Source organism: Haliotis cracherodii, unplaced genomic scaffold, assembly GCF_022045235.1.
Source record: "Haliotis cracherodii isolate W230 unplaced genomic scaffold, xgHalCrac1.p SCAF_11, whole genome shotgun sequence".
In the NCBI taxonomy this organism is placed as follows: Eukaryota; Metazoa; Mollusca; class Gastropoda; order Lepetellida; family Haliotidae; genus Haliotis; species Haliotis cracherodii.
The window spans coordinates 26,131,919-26,152,489 of NW_027266266.1; the positions used below are offsets into that span (position 1 = coordinate 26,131,919).

Below are 20,571 nucleotides of genomic sequence, written 5' to 3' on the forward strand. Positions count from 1 at the left end.
AGCGGAGAGAGTTGGCAGCGAACAGAGAAGAGAAAGTGGGCCTCGAACAGAGAGGAGAGAGATGGCAGGGAACAGAGCGGAGAAAGTGGGCAGGGAACAGAGCGGAGAGAGTGGGCAGCGAACAGAGCAGAGAGAGTGGGCAGCGAACAGAGCGGAGAGAGTGGGCAGCGAACAGAGAGGAGAGAGTGGGCAGCCAATAAAGTTGAGAATGTTGGTAGCAAACAGAGTGGAGAGAATGGGCAGCGAACAGAGAGGAGAAAGTTGGCAGCAAACAGAGGGAGAAAGTGGGCAGTGAACAGAGTGGAGAAAGTGTATAGCAAACAGTGGAGAAAGTAGGCAGCGAACAGAGTGGAGAGAGTGGGCAGCAAACAGAGCAGAGAGAGTGGGCAGCGAACAGAGTAGAGAAAGTGGACAGCGAACAAAGCGGAGAGAGTTAGCAGCAACCAAAGTGGAGAAAGTTGACAGCAAACAGAGCGGAGAGAGTTGGCAGCGAACAGAGTAGAGAAAGTGGGCAGCGAACAGAGCGGAGAGAGTTGGCAGCGAACAGAGTAGAGAAAGTGGGCAGCGTACAGTGTGTGGAGAAAGTTGGCAGCGAACAGAGCGGAGAAAGTGGGCAGGGAACAGAGCGGAGAAAGTGGGCAGGGAACAGAGCGGAGAAAGTGGGCAGGGAACAGAGCGGAGAAAGTTGGCAGCGAAAAGAGCGGAGACAGTGGGCAGCGAACTGAGTAGAGAAAGTGGGCAGCGTACAGTGTGTGGAGAAAGTTGGCAGCGAACAGATCGGAGAAAGTGGGCAGGGAACAGAGCGGAGAAAGTGGGCAGGGAACAGAGCGGAGAAAGTGGGCAGGGAACAGAGCGGAGAAAGTGGGCAGAGAACAAAGCGGAGAAAGTTGGCAGCGAACAGATCGAAGAGAGTGGGCAGCGAACTGAGTAGAGAAAGTGGGCAGAGAACAGATCGAAGAGAGGGGGCAGCGAACAGGTCGGAGAAAGTGGGCAGGGAACAGAGCGGAGAAAATGGGCAGCGAACAGATCGAAGAGAGTGGGCAGCGAACTGACTAGAGAAAGTGGGCAGCGAACAGATCGAAGAGAGGGGGCAGCGAACAGGTCGGAGAAAGTGGGCAGGGAACAGAGCGGAGAGAGTGGGGAGCGAACTGAGTAGAGAAAGGGGGCAGCGAACAGATCGAAGAGAGTGGGCAGCGAACTGAGTAGTAGTTGGCAGCGAACAGATCGAAGAAATTTGGCAGCGAACAGAGTGGAGAAAGTGGGCAGTGAACAGATCGAAGAAGTGGGCAGCGAACTGACTAGAGAAAGTGGGCAGCGAACAGATCGAGGAGAGGGGGCAGCGAACAGGTCGGAGAAAGTGGGCAGGGAACAGGTCGGAGAAAGTGGGCAGGGAACAGAGTGGAGAAAGTGGGCAGGGAACAGAGCGGAGAAAGGGGGCAGCGAACAGATCGAAGAGAGTGGGCAGCGAACTGAGTAGAGAAAGTTGGCAGCGAACAGATCGAAGAGAGTGGGCAGCGAACTGAGTAGAGAAAGTGGGCAGAGAACAGATCGAAGAGAGGGGGCAGCGAACTGAGTAGAGAAAGTGGGCAGAAAACAGATCGAAGAGAGGGGGCAGCGAACTGAGTAGAGAAAGTGGGCAGAAAACAGATCGAAGAGAGGGGGCAGCGAACAGGTCGGAGAAAGTGGGCAGGGAACAGAGCAGAGAAAATGGGCAGCGAACAGATCGAAGAGAGTGGGCAGCGAACTGACTAGAGAAAGTGGGCAGCGAACAGATCGAAGAGAGGGGGCAGCGAACAGGTCGGAGAAAGTTGGCAGGGAACAGGTCGGAGAAAGTGGGCAGGGAACAGAGCGGAGAGAGTGGGGAGCGAACTGAGTAGAGAAAGGGGGCAGCGAACAGATCGAAGAGAGTGGGCAGCTAACTGAGTAGAGAAAGTTGGCAGCGAACAGATCGAAGAAAGTGGGCAGCGAACAGAGTGGAGAAAGCGGGCCGCGATTATCTGTTATATGACGCCCATGCACAAAGCAAAATATGATTATAACTTGTGGTAAGGAAACTATTATGTGCATCAACTTCCGGGTTGTGTTTGTTTATGTTGAACAACGTTATTAGCAGTCGCTTACTTCATAGTTTAGTGTGTATGGAGTGTGCCTTATTTGAGTTTATATGAAACAGATTTTGTGTGAGTAATTCCACAACAGCCATTCTAACAACCCGTCATACGACCTCACATTCGTTTCCTGCAGATGTCAACAGTAGGAAAGTAATATTTCCGCATTGTCGCTATATTATGTCTATTAATAGTTTTCACATCAGTCAGTCTAACATTATGATTAATTATGGCCACACACTGATTTTCTTCAGTTGAACAAAAGTTTGAATCCTGATCTTTCTAATAGTGATATTGAACTGACATTGTTTTAAGAAGTTATTAGAAACTGAACACAGGCCATATCGTCACTCAATGTGGGAATTTGAACTTCATCTGGTTTCTAGATTTAAGCATTAGTTAAAAATGATGATATATATACTTATTTGCTCTGAAAACGAAACATAGCAATTTTAAGGCAACCTTAATTACCATAATAGTGATAATACTGCACGACAGTACAGTACATTACATTAAGCGTGCTACCTGTAACAAGACTATTCGTCTATACAACATAACATTCTAGACCTCAGACGAACACTACAATAGATATATCGCGATCGTATTGCCGTTCATATTGCAGTTATCAACACATAAACAGATTATTACATCTGAAAGAATGGGTCAGATTTTTATCCACGTATCATTCTGTATTGCTGCCCCATAGGAACTATATTATACTGTTGTCTTTTTACAGTGTTGCCTTACGCGGATTATTCTGTCGTGTTTCCCTGTATGAACCGTTCGGCAGTGTAGCTTGTCCTATAGGAATTAGGATGGTAATGTGGCTGTTAACCTTCTAGCGCCTCACATGCAGCTTGGGTTGTATACTCCTCAGGGACATGAGAATGAAAATCGAGTGCTCACTGATCCATTGACCGGGGTAATAATAGTGTAGCGCTATGAACATCCACTTGGCGCATTATAAATACAATTATTATTATTATTATTATTATTATCATCATCATCATCATCATCATCATCATCATTATTATTATTACTACAGTGTTGCCCTATATGAATTATTATTATTATTATTATTACTACAGTGTTGCCCTATATGAATCTTTCTACAGTGAAGTTTGTCTCATTCACTATTCCATTTCATTTCAGGTTGACTCAGCAGAACGGCAATCCGTCTCGTGAAATTCAACAATGGCCACCATAGAGACAGATGCAGCTCCCGAACCAACCTTTAATGCATTGCTTATGGAGATTGCTTCACACATTGCCACTGATGACCTGAATGCCCTGAAATACATGTTTAAAGATATACTCCCTCCAAACAAACTTGATAAGATTTCGGATGCTCTTGGTATATTTACACCTTTAAAAGAGAAAAGGTTAATACAGCATGGCAAAACTTTACTCCTGACTCAGGCTTTTCTGAAGATTGGCCGCAACGACCTCTTACCCATCCTTCAACAGATTGGCCCTGAAGAGTGTGTATATGATAGAGATGGAACATTTCCTGATGGTACCGTGTCTCCCATCAGGTAAGGCGGGAGGGAGAAAGAGAGACAGACAGGGTTGTAAGAGACAACCAGTTGGGCTAGAATATGGTGGGTTGTGTGAGAAAGATTGTGGGTGAGAGATTTGTATTCAGTACCTGAGGTCCAATGAGTAAATGGATATGATTTTGCGAGTCGGTTTGGTGAGTTAAAGATACGGTTTTGGAAGGGTAGGGTTTCTCAAATCAACGTTGTTTCATTTCTATGCTTGAGCCATGTTGGACTCATTGCATTGTGTTGCTTTGCAGGGATCATTGATTTATGTAGCCAAGAATGTATCTTTGTATGATGCAGCCCTAGGGGAATAAGTGTAATATAACCCAGGAATTGCTGTATGATGTAGTCGTATGGAGATCTTTGTATAATGCAGCCCTAGAGGAATAAGTGTAATATAACCCAGGAATTGCTGTATGATGTAGTCGTATGGAGATCTTTGTATAATGCAGCCTTAGGGGAATAAGTGTAATATAACCCCGGAATTGCTGTATGATGTAGTCGTATGGAGATCTTTGTATAATGCAGCTCTAGGGGAATAAGTGTAATATAACCCAGGAATTGCTGTATGATGTAGTCGTATGGAGATCTTTGTATAATGCAGCCCTAGAGGAATAAGTGTAATATAACCCAGGAATTGCTGTATGATGTAGTCGTATGGAGATCTTTGTATAATGCAGCCTTAGGGGAATAAGTGTAATATAACCCAGGAATTGCTGTATGATGTAGTCGTATGGAGATCTTTGTATAATGCAGCTCTAGGGGAATAAGTGTAATATAACCCAGGAATTGCTGTATGATGTAGTCGTATGGAGATCTTTGTATAATGCAGCCCTAGGGGAATAAGTGTAATATAACCCAGGAATTGCTGTATGATGTAGTCGTATGGAGATCTTTGTATAATGCAGCCCTAGGGGAATAAGTGTAATATAACCCAGGAATTGCTGTATGATGTAGTCGTATGGAGATCTTTGTATAATGCAGCCCTAGAGGAATAAGTGTAATATAACCCAGGAATTGCTGTATGATGTAGTCGTATGGAGATCTTTGTAAAATGCAGCCCTAGAGGAATAAGTGTAATATAACCCAGGAATTGCTGTATGATGTAGTCGTATGGAGATCTTTGTATAATGCAGCCCTAGAGGAATAAGTGTAATATAACCCAGGAATTGCTGTATGATGTAGTCGTATGGAGATCTTTGTATAATGCAGCCCTAGGGGAATAAGTGTAATATAACCCAGGAATTGCTGTATGATGTAGTCGTATGGAGATCTTTGTATAATGCAGCCTTAGGGGAATAAGTGTAATATAACCCAGGAATTGCTGTATGATGTAATCGTATGGAGATCTTTGTATAATGCAGCCTTAGGGGAATAAGTGTAATATAACCCAGGAATTGCTGTATGATGTAATCGTATGGAGATCTTTGTATAATGCAGCCCTAGGGGAATAAGCGTAATGTAATGCAGGGATCGCTGTATGATGTAATCGTATGGGGATTTTTGTATAATGCAGCCCTAGGGGAATAAGTGTAATATAACCCAGGAATTGCTGTATGATGTAGTCGTATGGAGATCTTTGTATTAGGTAGTCCTTGAGGAACCATAGTACACTATAGTCCTTGAGGAATCATTGTATAATGTTGTTCTGCAGGTATCATTGTATAATGTAGACCCATAGAAATCATTGTGCAATACATCCCTGTAGTAATCATTGTTTAATGTCGCCAAAAGGGAATCATTGTGCAGTGTAGTCCTATAGGAATATTTGTATCATGAAGGCCTGCGGGAATAATGATATCGTGTCGTTCAATAGGAACCTTTGTATAATGTAGCCCTCGAGGAATGGTTGTATAATGTTGCTCTGCTGGAATCTTTGCATAATGTAGCCCAGTAGGAATCTTTGTTTAATGTAACCCAAATAAAATATTCGTATAATGAAGGCCAATAGGAATCATTGTATAATGTAGCCCAAGAAGAATCTTTGTGTGATGTAGCCCTATAGGAATCTTTGCATAATGTAGCCCAAGAGGAATCTTTGTTTAATGTAACCCAAATAAAATATTTGTATAATGAAGGCCAATAGGAATCATTGTATAATGTAGCCCAAGAGGAATCTTTGTGTGATGTAGCCCTAGAGGAATCATTGTATTATGTAGCCCAAGGAGAATCTTTGTGTGATGTAGCCCAAGAGGAATCTTTGTGTGATGTAGCCCAAGAGGAATCTTTGTGTGATGTAGCCCAAGAGGAATCTTTGTGTGATGTAGCCCAAGAGGAATCTTTGTGTGATGTAGCCCAAGAGGAATCTTTGTGTGATGTAGCCCTAGAGGAATCATTGTATAATGTAAGCCGAAAGGAATCATGGTAGTGTGTTGCCTAAGAGAAATCATTGCATAGTGTAATATTGCCGATGTGACGTTGAATTTTAACTCACTCACTCACTCATTGTATAATATAGCTATAGAGGAATCATTTTTAAATATGGCCCTAGAATCACTGTTAAATGTTTCCACAGAGGAATAATTGGAAGCTGTGATCCTAAAATAAACATTGTATAATGTAGCCCAAAAAGAACATTGTATAATGTAGCCCAAAATGAATCATTGTATAATGTAGCCCAAAAGGAATCATTGCATAATGTAGCCCAAAAGGAATCATTGTATAATGTAGCCCAAAAGGAATCATTGCATAATGTAGCCCAAAAGGAATCATTGCATAATGTAGCCCAAAAGGAAGCATTGCATAATGTAGCCCAAAAGGAAGCATTGCATAATGTAGCCCAAAAGGAAGCATTGCATAATGTAGCCCAAAAGGAAGCATTGCATAATGTAGCCCAAAAGGAAGCATTGCATAATGTAGCCATGTTGAATCATTCTGTATTGCTGCCCCAGAGGAATCAATCTATAGTGTCGTACTATTGGAATCTTTCTATCGTGTGGAATTTACATGAATCAATCATTACATGGTATTGCCCAATCTGCAAATGAATCAGAACGGCAGGCGGAAGAGAGAAAGGAATGTTGGGAGAGAGTTAGGTCTTTGAACAAAGTCAGGAGAGAGGATATCATCAGGAAAATACATATTGACAAGCGTATCTTACTTCCTTTTCAGGCTGGTCTTATTTGAGATAGCGCAGAATTTGACACCGGAAGAAGTTGAAAAGGCAAAGTTTTATTTTGGCGACATAATAGGAAAACAAAAGCAGGGGAAAATCAAAAATGCTTTTGATTTGCTGACTGTACTGGAACAGTTGAAGCCTACTGATTATATTGTCAAACTGGAGACTTTTCTGGCTGATATGGATCGGATGGACTTAGTTAGTGACCTGAAAGACTTTCGGGAACATAACGGTACGTTTATTGTTTCATTTCCTAATATTCAGCGTGCGTTAGAGATACCATTTGCTCCTGGTCGTATTTCTGTTATGTACGATCGAGTCATCTTTCATGTGGGAGGAAAGTCTGAAGTGATGCAGGTCTAAGACATCTGCAACTGTGATGAAATCTACGAACATAGACGCTGAGGACACCACACCATGTATCATGAAAATCGCTCAGAATAAACATTGCTCACACATTAGCTTTGAATATAAACTTCTTTGACTTAAATCAACTTGGCGTTCCGTCTTTGTTATCCCTGTCATATCAGGCAACAATCATCTCGCCGTTACTGTCTCTGTTACACAGATGTGTTTTGAGTTTTGGAGAGAGATAAAAGTCAGAGGTTGGTGGGTCAGGATGGTAAGGACACGGTGAAACAAGTCAAAGACACGCTCTGCAGTTGCAGGAGGGTCACACCTGAATGGAACTTTCCTCGACGCTTTCACTTGATAGTTCTCTCAAATGACGCTGTTTTATGGCATAAAATTGGCTATTGATTGTCTGGTCTCGCTGCGGATAGTCAATCATGATTATTCACATACTCTCCCAGAAAACCGAAGTCACGACGCCACCCGCTTGTACCTCCGTGGTACAAGCTGATGCTTTGTATGTCCACTGGATCAAAGAGGTTGACCTAGGTTTCATGCTGGGCTACCAATTCACAAACTGAATTATTAGGATATGGCGTCAACATCCTGGGAATCCTTCTGAGGGCAGCGTTAGAAATTGGCAGTAGTCCTGTAGTCCTTACCAAACTGGCCAATAGTAAAGGTATCCCAAGGACTAGTAGAAATTGGCCCATTTTAAGGGTTTTACTATATGTTATCAAAATAAGGACTAGTGGACAAAAACTGTAAGTTTCTAACCCTGTGAGGGCATCTGCTCATGTGGAGAGTTTCGGTTAATATGGATTGTATTGACCCCAAACTCTCAGAGGTGTCTGCGGTATGATGAATTGTGACACGTCGGTCAGCCACAACCATCCTATAGACTTAAGTTTCAGACGTGGCATTAATAAGACGAGCAGACCTAAGGCTATTGTCTGTACCACTTCTGCCACGCACATTTCTTAACACTTGTAAATGAAGTTTCCAAGGGTGAGTTTCCATCTTCGGGAATTTCCACTGGTGACATGCCGTTTTCATACATTTACTTAAGTACAGCTCGTTTTTCAATTTTCTCTATGTTTGCAGTTTCTTAGATTCAAATTCTCTTGTTGACTTCTCGAAAACGGATGCAGTTATCAGTTTGTAACTTGGTGTTATGTCTTCCAAGAAGCGATGTAATTCATAAATGTGTTGAAACCTTGAATTATACGAAGCGATATCTATGAGACAACGGACTCCCTCGTAATCAGGGCTTATCTGGATTCCAACCAACGGCCATAGGAATCTAGCACTCTGTGAACTTCCTAAAAATACGGGCTTACATGTATACCTGTGGCCAAGTTTCTACTCAAAATACTGTGTCAACGTTGGCCTTTTCCACATAGAGCAAATTTTAGAGGTGGAAAGGTCAGGAATCAATGACGATCGCTTTTATTCCGCTTCCATATTTGTATTCAATTAAACAATAATTTTCTCCATGTTACCTAACTTTCTTCAATATGTGACAATGAAAACATCTTACACAATGATGCAAGCATTTTTCAACTGACCTCCTCAGATAAAATGAATGGAGTTTTCATGTGGGTGAATGAGCATGGTTTTATGCTGTTTTTAGCAATATCATGGGAGGGGACACCAGACATGGACTTCGCGAACGCTTGAACCATTAGGCTACCCCAGCGCCCCTGATACAGCTCTTAGTAAAGTAAAACATTTCTGTTAGTAGTGTAATAAGCTTAACCTACAAATAAACTGAAGTGGCCGTGCATCCACAATGTCAAAAATGCACATTTATTACGTTATTTACTTCCAGTTACAGACACACCCTGTAACCTCCCAAGTAGAACGCCTAGAGGATCCACACAGGAGGTTCACCGGGGCTTCGACGCAGTAAGTACCTAGTACAAAACCTCGTGAGTTTTATCTCTACACTGAGGAAATTGGGACTCCAACCTAGCCTGCTTGTCGTAAGAGGCGACCGAATGGATCGGGTGGTCAGCATCGGTGAGTTTGTTGATGACATGCCAACGTACCCCGAAGTCGTGGATCGTGGCTCACTTTGATATTAATCACTGGATTGTCTGATCCAGATTCCATATACAGGCCGCCGCCATGTAGCTGTAATATTACAACAAATAAGCACACACACGCACACGCACACGCACACGCACACACTCACGCTAACACACACAGGGAAACGTTAATCCGGAAGTCATTGAAGTTATTGTTATAGTGAATTAATATAAACATATTTTCCAACATATATTGGCCGTCATATAGCTGAAATATGTTGAGTGCGGCGTTAAACTACAAAGTTGTAGTACAAACCAACCAACCAACCAACCAACCAATTTTAGACATCATTGCTACAGCAAGAAGTTGTACAACTCAGCTGTCTGTTTGATCAGCTTTAAGTTAAACTACATGCTTCTATACACTGGCCTATTCTCCAGTTTATCCTTCCATTGCATGATAACTCCGATATTTCCGATACGTGTCCTAATTTATGATTGGTCCACATGACATTATCTTGCAGTGTTATTATTTCGATAAGCTATCATTCCTCGAAGGAGGGGCACGGGTGGCCCAGTCGTCTTAGGCGCCGCGATTCGCTGTGCAGAGTTGCGTCCCTTGGGCACGCCGGAAACCTATGATTGTGGATTCGAATCCCGGTTCGCCCTATAATGTTTCTAGGTTTGTCAGCACCATACCCGTGCTAGTGGGTTTCACCGAAGTGGTAAACGCCTGAGACCTGCATCACTTCGGACTTTCCTCCAAACATTAAGCTGACACGCCGCGATATAACTGGAATACTGTTAAAAGCGGCGTTAGACCCAACTCACACACTCACTCATTCCTCGAAGATGACAAGAACCAGATTGGAGCTCACCCGAGCTCTCCGACCGAAATCTGTGAACTGACCCACCGTATAAAACCCTGGTGGTTATAGTCTTCCACAGCTATATTAATGTAGTATTTGTTACATGTGTTTACGCCTGAACTATTGTTAGATTAAATACAACCAGATCATCCGGAATGTTGAGTTTCCTGATTAACAAGATTCTGTCCTTTTTGCAGGGATATGGTTCTGCAGCGCCTAAATCTGGTGGAGCAGCACCCCGCGGTCCTGATGCAAAGAAAGACACAAGTAATAAACTATTTCCAGGTAAGACGAGCTTTTTCTCTTCCGCAATGCGCATCCCTAATTGAGCTTGGTTTGATAGCACTATACCTGTGCTGTTGGATTTCAGCATAGTTGTAAGCAACTGCATCACTTCGGGATTTCCTACAACAGTAAGCTGACATACTTCTATAACTCACCGCTTTCCTATGTTGATGTAGTTTTGGAAATGAAAATGTTTCCCATCTCTCTCATGTATCAAGTTCCAATACATGCACAAGCAAACACTGTGTACTGATGAAACTGATTCTTGTTACTATACATACAGTGTTAACGTCATATTCACCCCCATTGTCTGTTTATATTTTACATTCATAATTACACACTGGCGACAATGTCTCTATCATGACAATGTACAAGTGAGGGAGGGCTTTCTATGTCAGGGCGGTGGGACAGCCGAGTCGTTAAAGCATTCGCTCGCCATGCCGAAGACCCGGGTTCGATTCTCCACATGGGTGCCCCGCCGTGATAGTGTTGATATATTGTGATTTTTAGAATGGGGAATGGGTCGATACTTACCTTGGGCAATGTACAAGGTGTGATTGGTCCCGCTGTTTGGTCGTTTGAGTTTTTCAGGATAAGAGTACTTGATTTAAAACAATTAATGCTTTGCGACCTACCAAGAAATGGTTAATCACTTGGCATCAGTAGTCGTATACTGTGATTATTTCTATTGTGTATCAATTTTGAAATATTCCAGGTGCTCTTGGCAAAGGCAACAGTGATATAGATCTCGAAAAAGCTAGTGATATGCGACTGCTTGACCGTGCTGCTGAATCTGTTTGCTTAATTGGCACCAATGGCACCGGCTTCATGGTTGGTGATGGATGTATAATGACAGCCGCGCATGTCTTGAAAGAAGCTCTTGGTAAGAAACACATATGGAGAGTCGTGATCCATATTTCAATTTCCATGAATAAATACACTGAGAAATCGAGGATTAGCACTGCTTTACGGTTCCCTTTCGCTCACTATTTAACAGGATTAAGAGATGTGAATGTCAACCAATGACTTCATATGGTAGTATTTTAATAATTCTATTTTATTTTCGCCATCTCCCCTGAAACTACAGTACCCATTACTATACCTGATTGGTTACAAACATGTAGATAACATAGTGTAACGCACATTTGGTTAATTTACTGCAGAAATACCGGAGGAAGAGATACAAAAAATTCAAGAAACTTCATTCCCATATCCTGAAACACATTCAACAGTTTACAAAAGAGGTGTTCAAAAGCTGTTGGACACAAACGGACTGTTAGTATTTTTCACCCATGGGGCCAATGCTACAAGAGTATTCAAACTCAAGACTATGCGTTATGTTAATTTACACCTGGATACTGCTGTGGTAGAACTAGCAGACCCCGAGGATGGCAAGCCGTTTCCACGAGCATTCACACAGTTCCAGCCTGACCACAAAGGCCACTTCAACTTCCTAGGTCATAACGGAGACTTGACCCTCTACAGAGAACCCAACTGTTACACCATCACTGAAAAATACGATTTTAAAGAGATGAAATTAGAATTGTTGAAGAGCAAGATCCCGCCTGAACTTCTGGACATCTATGATACATTTGGAAAAGACCTTTCCTTCCTGCAGTTCCACTGCTCCTTGAAACATGGGGCGTCGGGGTCACCAGGTGTGGTGGTGAAGCAAGGTGAAGTCCGTGTGCTCACCATGTTACATGCAGGATTCCCTGAGAATCCAGACAATATACCTATAGACCCTAAGCTATGTGTTGAACAGGGTGTTACCATGATAGCTATATATGAAGATATGAAGACGGCAGATCCACAGCTTTGCTGTAAATTATTTGGTACTAGCTGACATAATGAAGGAGACCTTCATGTGCGGCTGTGGTGACTGCAGTGATCGTCAACTGCAACCTTGTTTCTTTGTTGTTTTACGCCGCAACACTATTACTGTATGACGGCGGCTTGAAAATACTCGAGTCTGGAAGAAACAGGCCAGCGATTGGTATTAGCAACGATCCGCTCCAGAGGAGTACGATGACATGCCATCAACCAAGCCACGGAGCCTGACCTCCAGACCCATTAAGTTGCTTTAATGTGATGATGTTGGCACAAAACTCGACGACTGCTAAATCATCTCCTAAATGTCTTACATTCTTACTTTGTAACGGCTTCTGTCCCATTTATATCACACGGTTGACACGTGTTGAATTCCCAAGTGAGTGAGTGAATGTTGTTTAACGAAGCAGCAGCACTTTTGAAGAGAAATCACAAAGACAACCCAATAGGGATATGTCAATAGTATATATGATGTTTACGCCATATATATAATCATTTATATTTCAATATAGCTGTCGATATACATTTATATACCATACCAAGTGCATATTTGATACAATCATTTTGACTTCAGCAACATGTTGTTTTATCAATCATGTCATAAATGCAATGTGAAAAAAGCAGTTTTAAATGAAATGGCATTATTAAAATATGGATGAAGAAAACATGCCTTTGTACTTGTTAATGATTTCATTGATATAATAATGGTATACGATCGCGAGAAGGAACTTTTCCCCTAAGATTTCGGAATTTTACATAGCCCAGCATACCTCGTGTCCTTGTGGGAGGGAGTAGATATGCCACTGTAACCCTGCTTGTCTTATTAGTGGCTACTGCAAAGGGGAAGGGGTTCTGTCACTGGTATCATTGTGAGTCATGGTACATTGTGAGTCAATAGTCTGTGATCTTAAGAGTTATAGAGGAATTTCATCTGCTCCAGGCGATTGTCCACAATCTGCTCTGTCTAATGCTGATGTTTACTAAATTCCTCATTCCACCATGCTTTGTCTGTACGGCGTTTCAAGTTGTGTTAATATGAATTCAACAAAACTTTCCTACATTTTTAACTTTGCTTCCCTTTCATCACGAATGATATCCATTTAAGCTTGATTATTAACGTCTTTATCCAAATCAGACATTATTGCTTCTAATTTAGCTTTCCAATCACGGGACATTAGAAAATCTACAGGAATGTCGTTCATGTCAAACCTGGATACCTTGACTGTGTGGTCTCTCCTCCCGTTGACATCTGACACACCTGTTATATACACATACACATAAAGATACAAGGTTTCCTGAGGATAAAGTTTTGATATACAGTAAACTACGGTTATAATGAACTCAAAGGGACCACTAATTTTAGTTCGTAATAACCGTAGTTCGCTATAAGCATATATACTGCATACATGCAACAAATGACCGGGACTAAAAATAAGTTCGCTATATCGGTAAGTTCGTTATAAGCGTGTTCGTAATAAACGTAGTTTACTGTATATAAAACTCATCGACGAAATAGCAGTGATTGGATAACCCCTACAGGACGTCAGTTTCATGATGAACGGAAAAAATCGTTTCACATCACTATCAGAGAGCATAACATTTGCTACAGAGGACTGCAACAACTGATTGCACCTATGCCCCCTCGGCTTCAAAGACTTCGTTTGACGCAGAAGAATTAGGCAGATACATAGGCATGCTTGAAACTGGGTCAACCCAACGTCACGTTGCAGACGTCTTTGGTGTTGGCCAAACCGAGATCAGCGGGAAAGGAATCGATACCAGATGTTTGGATCTGCTTCCCAGTGACATGCTGGTGATCGACAGCGTTCCACCACACAGAAGGGAGACAGGTTCGCCTTGTCCTACAACGTCAACCGCCGCCTCAAACGTTACCGCAGAATCGAATTCAACGACTCATTCATTCAATGGGAAGGCCTTGCAGAACTGGGGTACAGGAAGATGGTGGTCATAACAGGCACTGACGTTTACGCTGCAATATCAGGCTGTGTGAACATTTGTGTAACATCTATGTCAGATTTGACAACAGGCACTATTATTATTGTACAACGGTTCACTCCTTGTTTTCAGACGTGTCATTCAGGCTAACATCAAAACATTCAAGAAAAGATTCACGAATAAACAGCCGGCTAAAGACTTGACATCGAGATCTTCTGAAACATATGAATTTGGGTCACAAACAAAACTGTTTGGCTCCTCCTTCCAGAGAAAACAACCACATGTTTGACAGCCAGCATAGATCGGGCATCAGCAGAAATATTTCCAACTGTGTCAACCAGCATTTCAATTCTGAAAATCACTCAATCCTCTGCATAAAAGTTAGGATATTGGCGAAAATATACCATCCCTCTGATAGCCTTAAATGCAGAAGACCTTATAGAATGTCCAGAGAAAGTAATTGGATTCGACTGTTGTGTACAGCAATACCATATGGATGTAATGACAAAAAAAAGGATGCTGGCAGTCTTTCTAACCAACGAACTGCTAATGTCAATTTATTGAGTCTGTTTCCGGCATCCCAAAGACGTCGACGCAGCCATGGTCACAAGAAAGGACGAGGGCCAAATGATACCATTCGTTTGGAAGATTTGTTGCCTCTCCTTCAGGAACCATTGGGACTGCACGAGAACAAGACTATAATCTAAATTTAACAACTCCGCAAACTTTGGCTGATGGGTGGATCTACAACCAGTAAGAACACACAGTATCGACTAGAGAGTATAGTTCTTGATATTGCTTTGAAACGTTTGGCCGTTTGATAGTGATTCATAAACACATGCTCATGGTATAGTCGGAATCATACAATCGACTCTGCTTTATGCAGAGATTTATATTGGAAATGGATATGGAAAGGGGTTTGTCGCTTTATTTGCTGTAAGAAATATTTGTTGAAGATGATAACACCGTCAATAACATCCACATTCAAATCGAGTGCGGATGCAAGGGAGATAATCTTGTTTGTGCCGTTGATGCTGGCATTTGTACTTCTTGTTGCTTGAAAATTCTCGTTCATTTTTATTTTCCTAGGGTTAGAACTTAGCCAGTTTCTTTCAGCAACTTGAATGTTATCCCTACTTCCCTGAAGTACTCCATTCCAATAAGGTTTTGTGTGCCACTTATATTTCTTTGGTCTAATCTTGAAATGATTATTATTTGGACTCGTTCGTCCAGTTCTCCAATTGTCAACTGTAGAAATTCATCGTATGCTGAATCGAAATGTTCATCCGTGACTAACTTTCTTTCCACTGTGTCAATTGTGGATTTTACAGCTTCATATAAGTTTTAGGTACACACATAAATTACCATTTAGATATCCAATCTAAATGCAGGTTTGTATTTAATGGTTTCAGAGTTTATGTCTTTACCTGTGATGTTGTTGATATTCACAAATGCTGACAAAGACCAGGTATATTTCAAGACAGAATGGCCAAGGATGGATTGTAGCATGACAACGCTATAATGGTTGATAACCTGTGTTATTGTTTCTACTTGGGAATCTGCAACCATCAGAATCTGTAGCTGCTCACGAGGAACCAACATGTAATCCATGACCGATCTCCCTTGTGGGTTACATAAGTGAAGTCGTTTTTACCTACACGACCATTTAGCAAACACACATTGCTATCTATAAGAAAGTCTAACAGACATGATTCATAATAAATCTCTCAATAAACCAACATCCCACACCTTCGATGTAGTCGGTACTTTCGCCCATTCGTGCATGGGAATCTCCATGTGTATTCACATTGCCTTCTCACTCTGATACATGCATAACTGGCTTTTTAAGATGTTAAAGAACTCTTCACGATCACAGAAATATGATGATCCCAAAGGACTAAGATAACGTACACGTAAACACATATTAAAATCTATTTGCTTAGAGTCTTGCTAAATCCATAAAATGTCATCAATAGAGTCATCTAAAACACTTTTATTAAAACAATCTAATATTTCTAGCTCAATCAGAACACCAACAGCCCCCGAGCCTCGTTTTGTATTTACGTGAGTTCGCATCCTGTTATTTGTATACCATATATATCCTGGACGGGAAATGTTCTCATTTGGCTTTAAGAAGTTTCACATAGTGCAGAAATATCACATTCCTGAGATTGAAATAGATGTTTCCAAAGGTCAGAGTTCTCGTTCTCTTTAAGAGACCAGTCACCACAGTTCCATACACATATCTCCAGATTATCCTTGTGTTTTGGCCGTACGACTGCCATGGGCTCGGTACTTGTTGTCTTTTCCCATCTCTTTCAGGACTATCCTAAGAGTATGCTGGATTGTGAGATCCTCTTGGGAATGTTCATTGTCGATATAAACTGATCTGAGTTAAGCTTGACATGGTTGACTCAGACCGTAGTATCTGGACGTTATTTTCTTTACAGGGCGGGGTAGCAGTCACAATACCTGGTCCATCCCCATTGCTCTGTTTTCTGGCTGCTTTCAGTACCTTCACATCAGTAAGTGTAGGTCAGTCTCTCAATAATGATGACAGGCTCGCTGATTTGATTTATACATGTCATCGATCCCAATTGCGTGTATCGATGCTCATGACGTCAGTCACTGGATTGTCTGGTCTAAACTCGATTATTTACAGGCCGCCGTCATATAGCTGGAATATTTCCGAGTGCGGCGTTAAACAACAAGCCAACCATCCAACGTATGCAAGACTACGAATCAAGACTATGTGAACTTATGTACACCAAAAGTATACCATGTCCTCTGTAATTGCTGAACGGTAGTCAGTCGTGGATTATATTTAACAATGAATGCAGAATCTATTTTCGAAACAAACGTCGTTTAGTTTTGTCCCTCTCATAGACATATGCCACAAAATGCAAGGAACAGATACAAATGGCATGTCGAGTCGGTTTGCAATTTTTTTCACAAGTTGACATCGCTGTATCCAAATTTCCTCCTCGCTAAATGCGCCTTTACGCTTACACATAGTAATTTTGTTTGATGAATTCGTTTGAATTTATTAAGGGCAAGGCACCCAACATGGTTCGTACTGATAACAGTTCCAGGAAGCATCGGCAACCGTCGGCCCAATCTCTGTGTCATGCACCAACTGACAGGTACCTTCCGTCAACTTAAAGTTGAAACCCGTGCATCGGACGTCCCTTTCACAGTCTGATGCACATGTTGTTGGGTCGTTGACATGGGACTGAAGATTGTGAACTAAAACACTGCTGAACCGTTTTCCACGTTGCTGTGTTAGTGTTGAGCCTGCAAACACAAAGATATTCTTACACTCTTCCTTTCTGTGACGCGCTGTGAAAAGTATTTCAGTTAGATAAATTAGAGGGGAAAGCCAGACGTCAGCAGTTTCAGAAACCCACGAGCACGTGTACGGCGTTAACAAGCCAAGGGTCCTCATCAAGGAAAATCAAGCTCCCCGTGGATCACAGAAACCTGGCACACCCCAGGGAAATATGTATCTCTCTCAAAATCACAGCAAACATGTCACAAGCGACGCATTAACCAACCGTTATAGTTGCACATCCAGTTATACTTGTTTAAACGTCTACTGTGGTGCTGGACAAATATTTGCACGGGGTTTGGAAGAACTAGAGGATATCGTCATATTAATTATTTATGTTGAGTATATCAATTGAAATTCGTGGAGATTATGGATTTGCATTCGTGCCAAGTAAACCAGAGGAGATTAAATTGTTCAGCGGCTTGGGTAATTACGTGTCAACATACCAGGCGGTGTTGGACGCTGCTTATAACAGCAACTACATGTTTGGCACATTTACGGCAAAATTACTGGTGTAAAACAACATTCACTCATTCCCCCAGTAATGTACGTCTTACTAAAGGATGGAGTTTCTTTTCCTCATTTATTTCTTAAATGTTTCAAAATAAACCTTTTTTGTAAATAAAATACCCTTAATTATTGCGAAACCATAACAAATATGATGTACATTACATAAACGGTCGTGACTTACATGAAGTGGAGTGCGTTTCTGTATCACCAAAGACTTGCACTTTGCAGAACTGTAGGACATCCACATCATTAATTCTGTTCTTCCCAGTGAGACGGAGATACCGACCACTCACAGGCCTCGTGCAGGTCACTGTGACCGTGACCCCGGGTGACGTCACACTGCCCGAGTAGAAGTAGCACTGTTTTGCGGGCGATAGCGGATTCAGATTAGGATCTGTGTCATACACGTCCACGGAGAAGTCGTGTAACCTCTCAGCTGAAGATAAATCATCCATGTATACAATGTATCAATATAAAAAGGCAAGCATATGTTCATATATAATCTCACTACAATCTAAGACCTGGTATTATCGAACTAAAACCTTATTCAAAATACTTATACCCACAATGCGTCAATACTTGGGAAACGCATCAATGGAATAACGTTTCCTTGTCTTCCAAATGAAGAATGTTTTAACTTACGACAGCAGTCCGACCTGGAGGACACCTTGATCTCTGTCACTAAGACCTGATACTGAAGGTCCACTTGCCACCAGTGATTAGGATCAGCGATGTTGATAGCGAAACAACTCCCATTCGACCAGTGTGTGTCATTTTTGCCGTCAACAGCAGTAGAGCTTGCATGTTCAAAGTTAGAACTTGCAGAAGTCGGTTTGTTCAGAGCATGGTTGCCATCTGAAAATTGAGTCAGTGAGTGACTGAGTTGGGCCTTACATTATAATGAACACTACATAACATGAATGTTAGCATCGATTCTTCAACAGGCGCTAGGACCAAACAGCATAGTCGTAGGTTGTTCTTGGTGCAGAAAACCTTAAATTGCATACTAACAGATGGTGTGTGTTTTTAAACGATAACAACAGAATATTCGGTCATTCGTCTGATGAATGTTTTATCATAACAAATTCAATGATAAAACTCATTCCTAGTTACAGGAGACAGAGAGACACGCCCTAAAAACTAAAAGTTATGAATATCAGTATCGGGAGTGACCACCATTTGCGTTGATACAAGCGAGGCAGGGGCGGCGCATTGGAGACATCAGGACGCACTTGCACAAAGCAATCTTAGCGCTACGACTATTGTAAGTATATGTTAAAGCATGGTAGTTTCGACCATCTTACGATCGCTTTGTGCAATTGGGTCCTGATGATTGAAAACAGCCTGGGAGATTGTTCGAAATGTCAACCAAAGATTGGCCACCCTGAGCTAGCGTTACCGACTGGTTCTTGTCCTGTCGTAGGCGTTGATCCATCTCATCGCAGACATTTTCTGTGGGGGAGAGGTCTTGAGAAAAAGCAATGTTAAACTGCCTCAAAATGTCTGTTACAAAACGTGTAACACGTGCAAAATGTGGGCGGGCATTATCCTGCCGCAACGTGACGGTACGTCCCTGCATTTGCACAAAGGGCAGAACATGGTCTCGAACGATGTCGTCCCAGAAGGGTGTGCCATTCAAATTACCAGTGTTAACATAGAGTTGTCTTCTCCTACGAGTTGTGATGTCATACCCCATACCATTACACTTCTGCTCCATTTCTGGTGTCACCCGCCGTGATATTGCTGGAATATTGCTAAAAGCGGCGTAAAACCCCACTCACTCACTCACTCACTCACACTTTTACTCCCAAACTGACGAGGTTGAGGGACGCTAGCGTCGCTGAAACGTTCTCCTGGACGCCCGTAGACTCTTGCAAGACCATTTAAGCTGTCCAGATGAAACCTGGACTCATCTATGAACAGTATACTGTCCCTGTGCTTCTAAACATCTAATGGTATCTGCAGCAAGTTAGTGAAGGTGTCGTGGAAGCAAAACTGGACGTATCGCTGGACGTCGGGGCCCGATGTTGTGCTCCCTCAACCGGTTGCATACGGTTCTGCCACTTATTAATATCAACCCATGAATTGTCTGAGCTGAAAATGTGTCAGTTTGGTATCGACTATGTACATGCACCAACCGAATATGGTTGTCGTGTTGACGTGACGTCACACTTTGACGACAGCCCCGTCATGAGTGTCGCCCTGCTGCAGATAACATCTCCAAAGAGGTGATGTTGTGTTTTGATGAACATTAAAATGTCTGACAAAGTAAATTTTCACAAGCCGTGACATTGCCTAAAAGTTAAACGGTGTTTTTATGAGCGCCTCATAGCTAAACAATCATTGTGTGCTGTTCATTTGCGAAAACAAACGTGTGTCAGTATCACCCCCCAAACAATCACGGAAACATTCAAATTATGCACCAGGCATAATCATGCACGTGCAAATTGTGAATCACGACCTGAAAGTCGAGGAGATGAATAATGTATTGAAAGATGAATTATTATATTTCTGAACAATCGTCCGATGGCGAGGGTTACACAGAGAAGACCGTGTCAGTACTCTATGCAATTCATCTGCTTATGAAGACCAGTTTCACTATCATTTTAGGTATGAAGCTCTTCTCGAACAACGACTTCTTT

General features: G+C 42.1%; 3 protein-coding genes across 3 annotated transcripts; 2 read left to right on the forward strand and 1 right to left on the reverse strand.

The window, feature by feature from the left end:
• The first annotated feature begins 61 nt into the window (after positions 1-61).
• Positions 62-1,477, forward strand: LOC139454978 (octapeptide-repeat protein T2-like). Its single transcript, XM_071236568.1, has 3 exons — positions 62-284; positions 600-911; positions 1,242-1,477. The coding sequence occupies exons 1-3, from the start codon at positions 62-64 to the stop codon at positions 1,475-1,477; spliced, it is 771 nt and encodes a 256-aa protein (XP_071092669.1).
• Positions 1,478-2,089: 612 nt separating this feature from the next.
• Positions 2,090-12,780, forward strand: LOC139455645 (uncharacterized). Its single transcript, XM_071237201.1, has 7 exons — positions 2,090-2,261; positions 3,261-3,643; positions 6,764-7,002; positions 8,953-9,029; positions 10,218-10,305; positions 11,021-11,188; positions 11,469-12,780. The coding sequence occupies exons 2-7, from the start codon at positions 3,303-3,305 to the stop codon at positions 12,149-12,151; spliced, it is 1,596 nt and encodes a 531-aa protein (XP_071093302.1). The 5' UTR covers positions 2,090-2,261; positions 3,261-3,302; the 3' UTR covers positions 12,152-12,780.
• Positions 12,781-17,137: 4,357 nt separating this feature from the next.
• On the reverse strand, positions 17,138-19,646 carry LOC139454979 (pentraxin fusion protein-like). The gene is made up of 4 exons (XM_071236569.1): positions 19,499-19,646; positions 18,572-18,784; positions 18,111-18,365; positions 17,138-17,385 (listed from the first exon to the last, which is right to left on the reverse strand). Exons 1-4 carry the CDS (start codon positions 19,644-19,646, stop codon positions 17,138-17,140), a joined length of 864 nt encoding a protein of 287 aa, XP_071092670.1.
• Positions 19,647-20,571: the final 925 nt, after the last annotated feature.

What these genes read in the sequence shown, in the direction of transcription:
- LOC139454979 (XM_071236569.1), bottom strand. Translation starts at nt 19,646, where the DNA reads ATGGAGCAGAAGTGTAATGGTATGGGGTATGACATCACAACTCGTAGG. An exon ending in CTTTGTGCAAATGCAGGGAC is followed by an intron (nt 18,785 to 19,498) that starts GTACCGTCACGT and finishes CTCAATTTTCAG; the next exon opens with ATGGCAACCATGCTCTGAAC. An exon ending in AGAAACGCACTCCACTTCAT is followed by an intron (nt 17,386 to 18,110) that starts GTAAGTCACGAC and finishes TTGTGTTTGCAG; the next exon opens with GCTCAACACTAACACAGCAA.
- LOC139454978 (XM_071236568.1), top strand. Translation starts at nt 62, where the DNA reads ATGGCAGGGAACAGAGCGGAGAAAGTGGGCAGGGAACAGAGCGGAGAG. An exon ending in GCAGCAAACAGAGGGAGAAA is followed by an intron (nt 285 to 599) that starts GTGGGCAGTGAA and finishes GGCAGCGAACAG; the next exon opens with AGCGGAGAAAGTGGGCAGGG. An exon ending in CAGCGAACAGATCGAAGAGA is followed by an intron (nt 912 to 1,241) that starts GTGGGCAGCGAA and finishes GAAATTTGGCAG; the next exon opens with CGAACAGAGTGGAGAAAGTG.
- LOC139455645 (XM_071237201.1), top strand. Translation starts at nt 3,303, where the DNA reads ATGGCCACCATAGAGACAGATGCAGCTCCCGAACCAACCTTTAATGCA. An exon ending in AGACTTTCGGGAACATAACG is followed by an intron (nt 7,003 to 8,952) that starts GTACGTTTATTG and finishes ATTTACTTCCAG; the next exon opens with TTACAGACACACCCTGTAAC. An exon ending in TTCACCGGGGCTTCGACGCA is followed by an intron (nt 9,030 to 10,217) that starts GTAAGTACCTAG and finishes TCCTTTTTGCAG; the next exon opens with GGATATGGTTCTGCAGCGCC.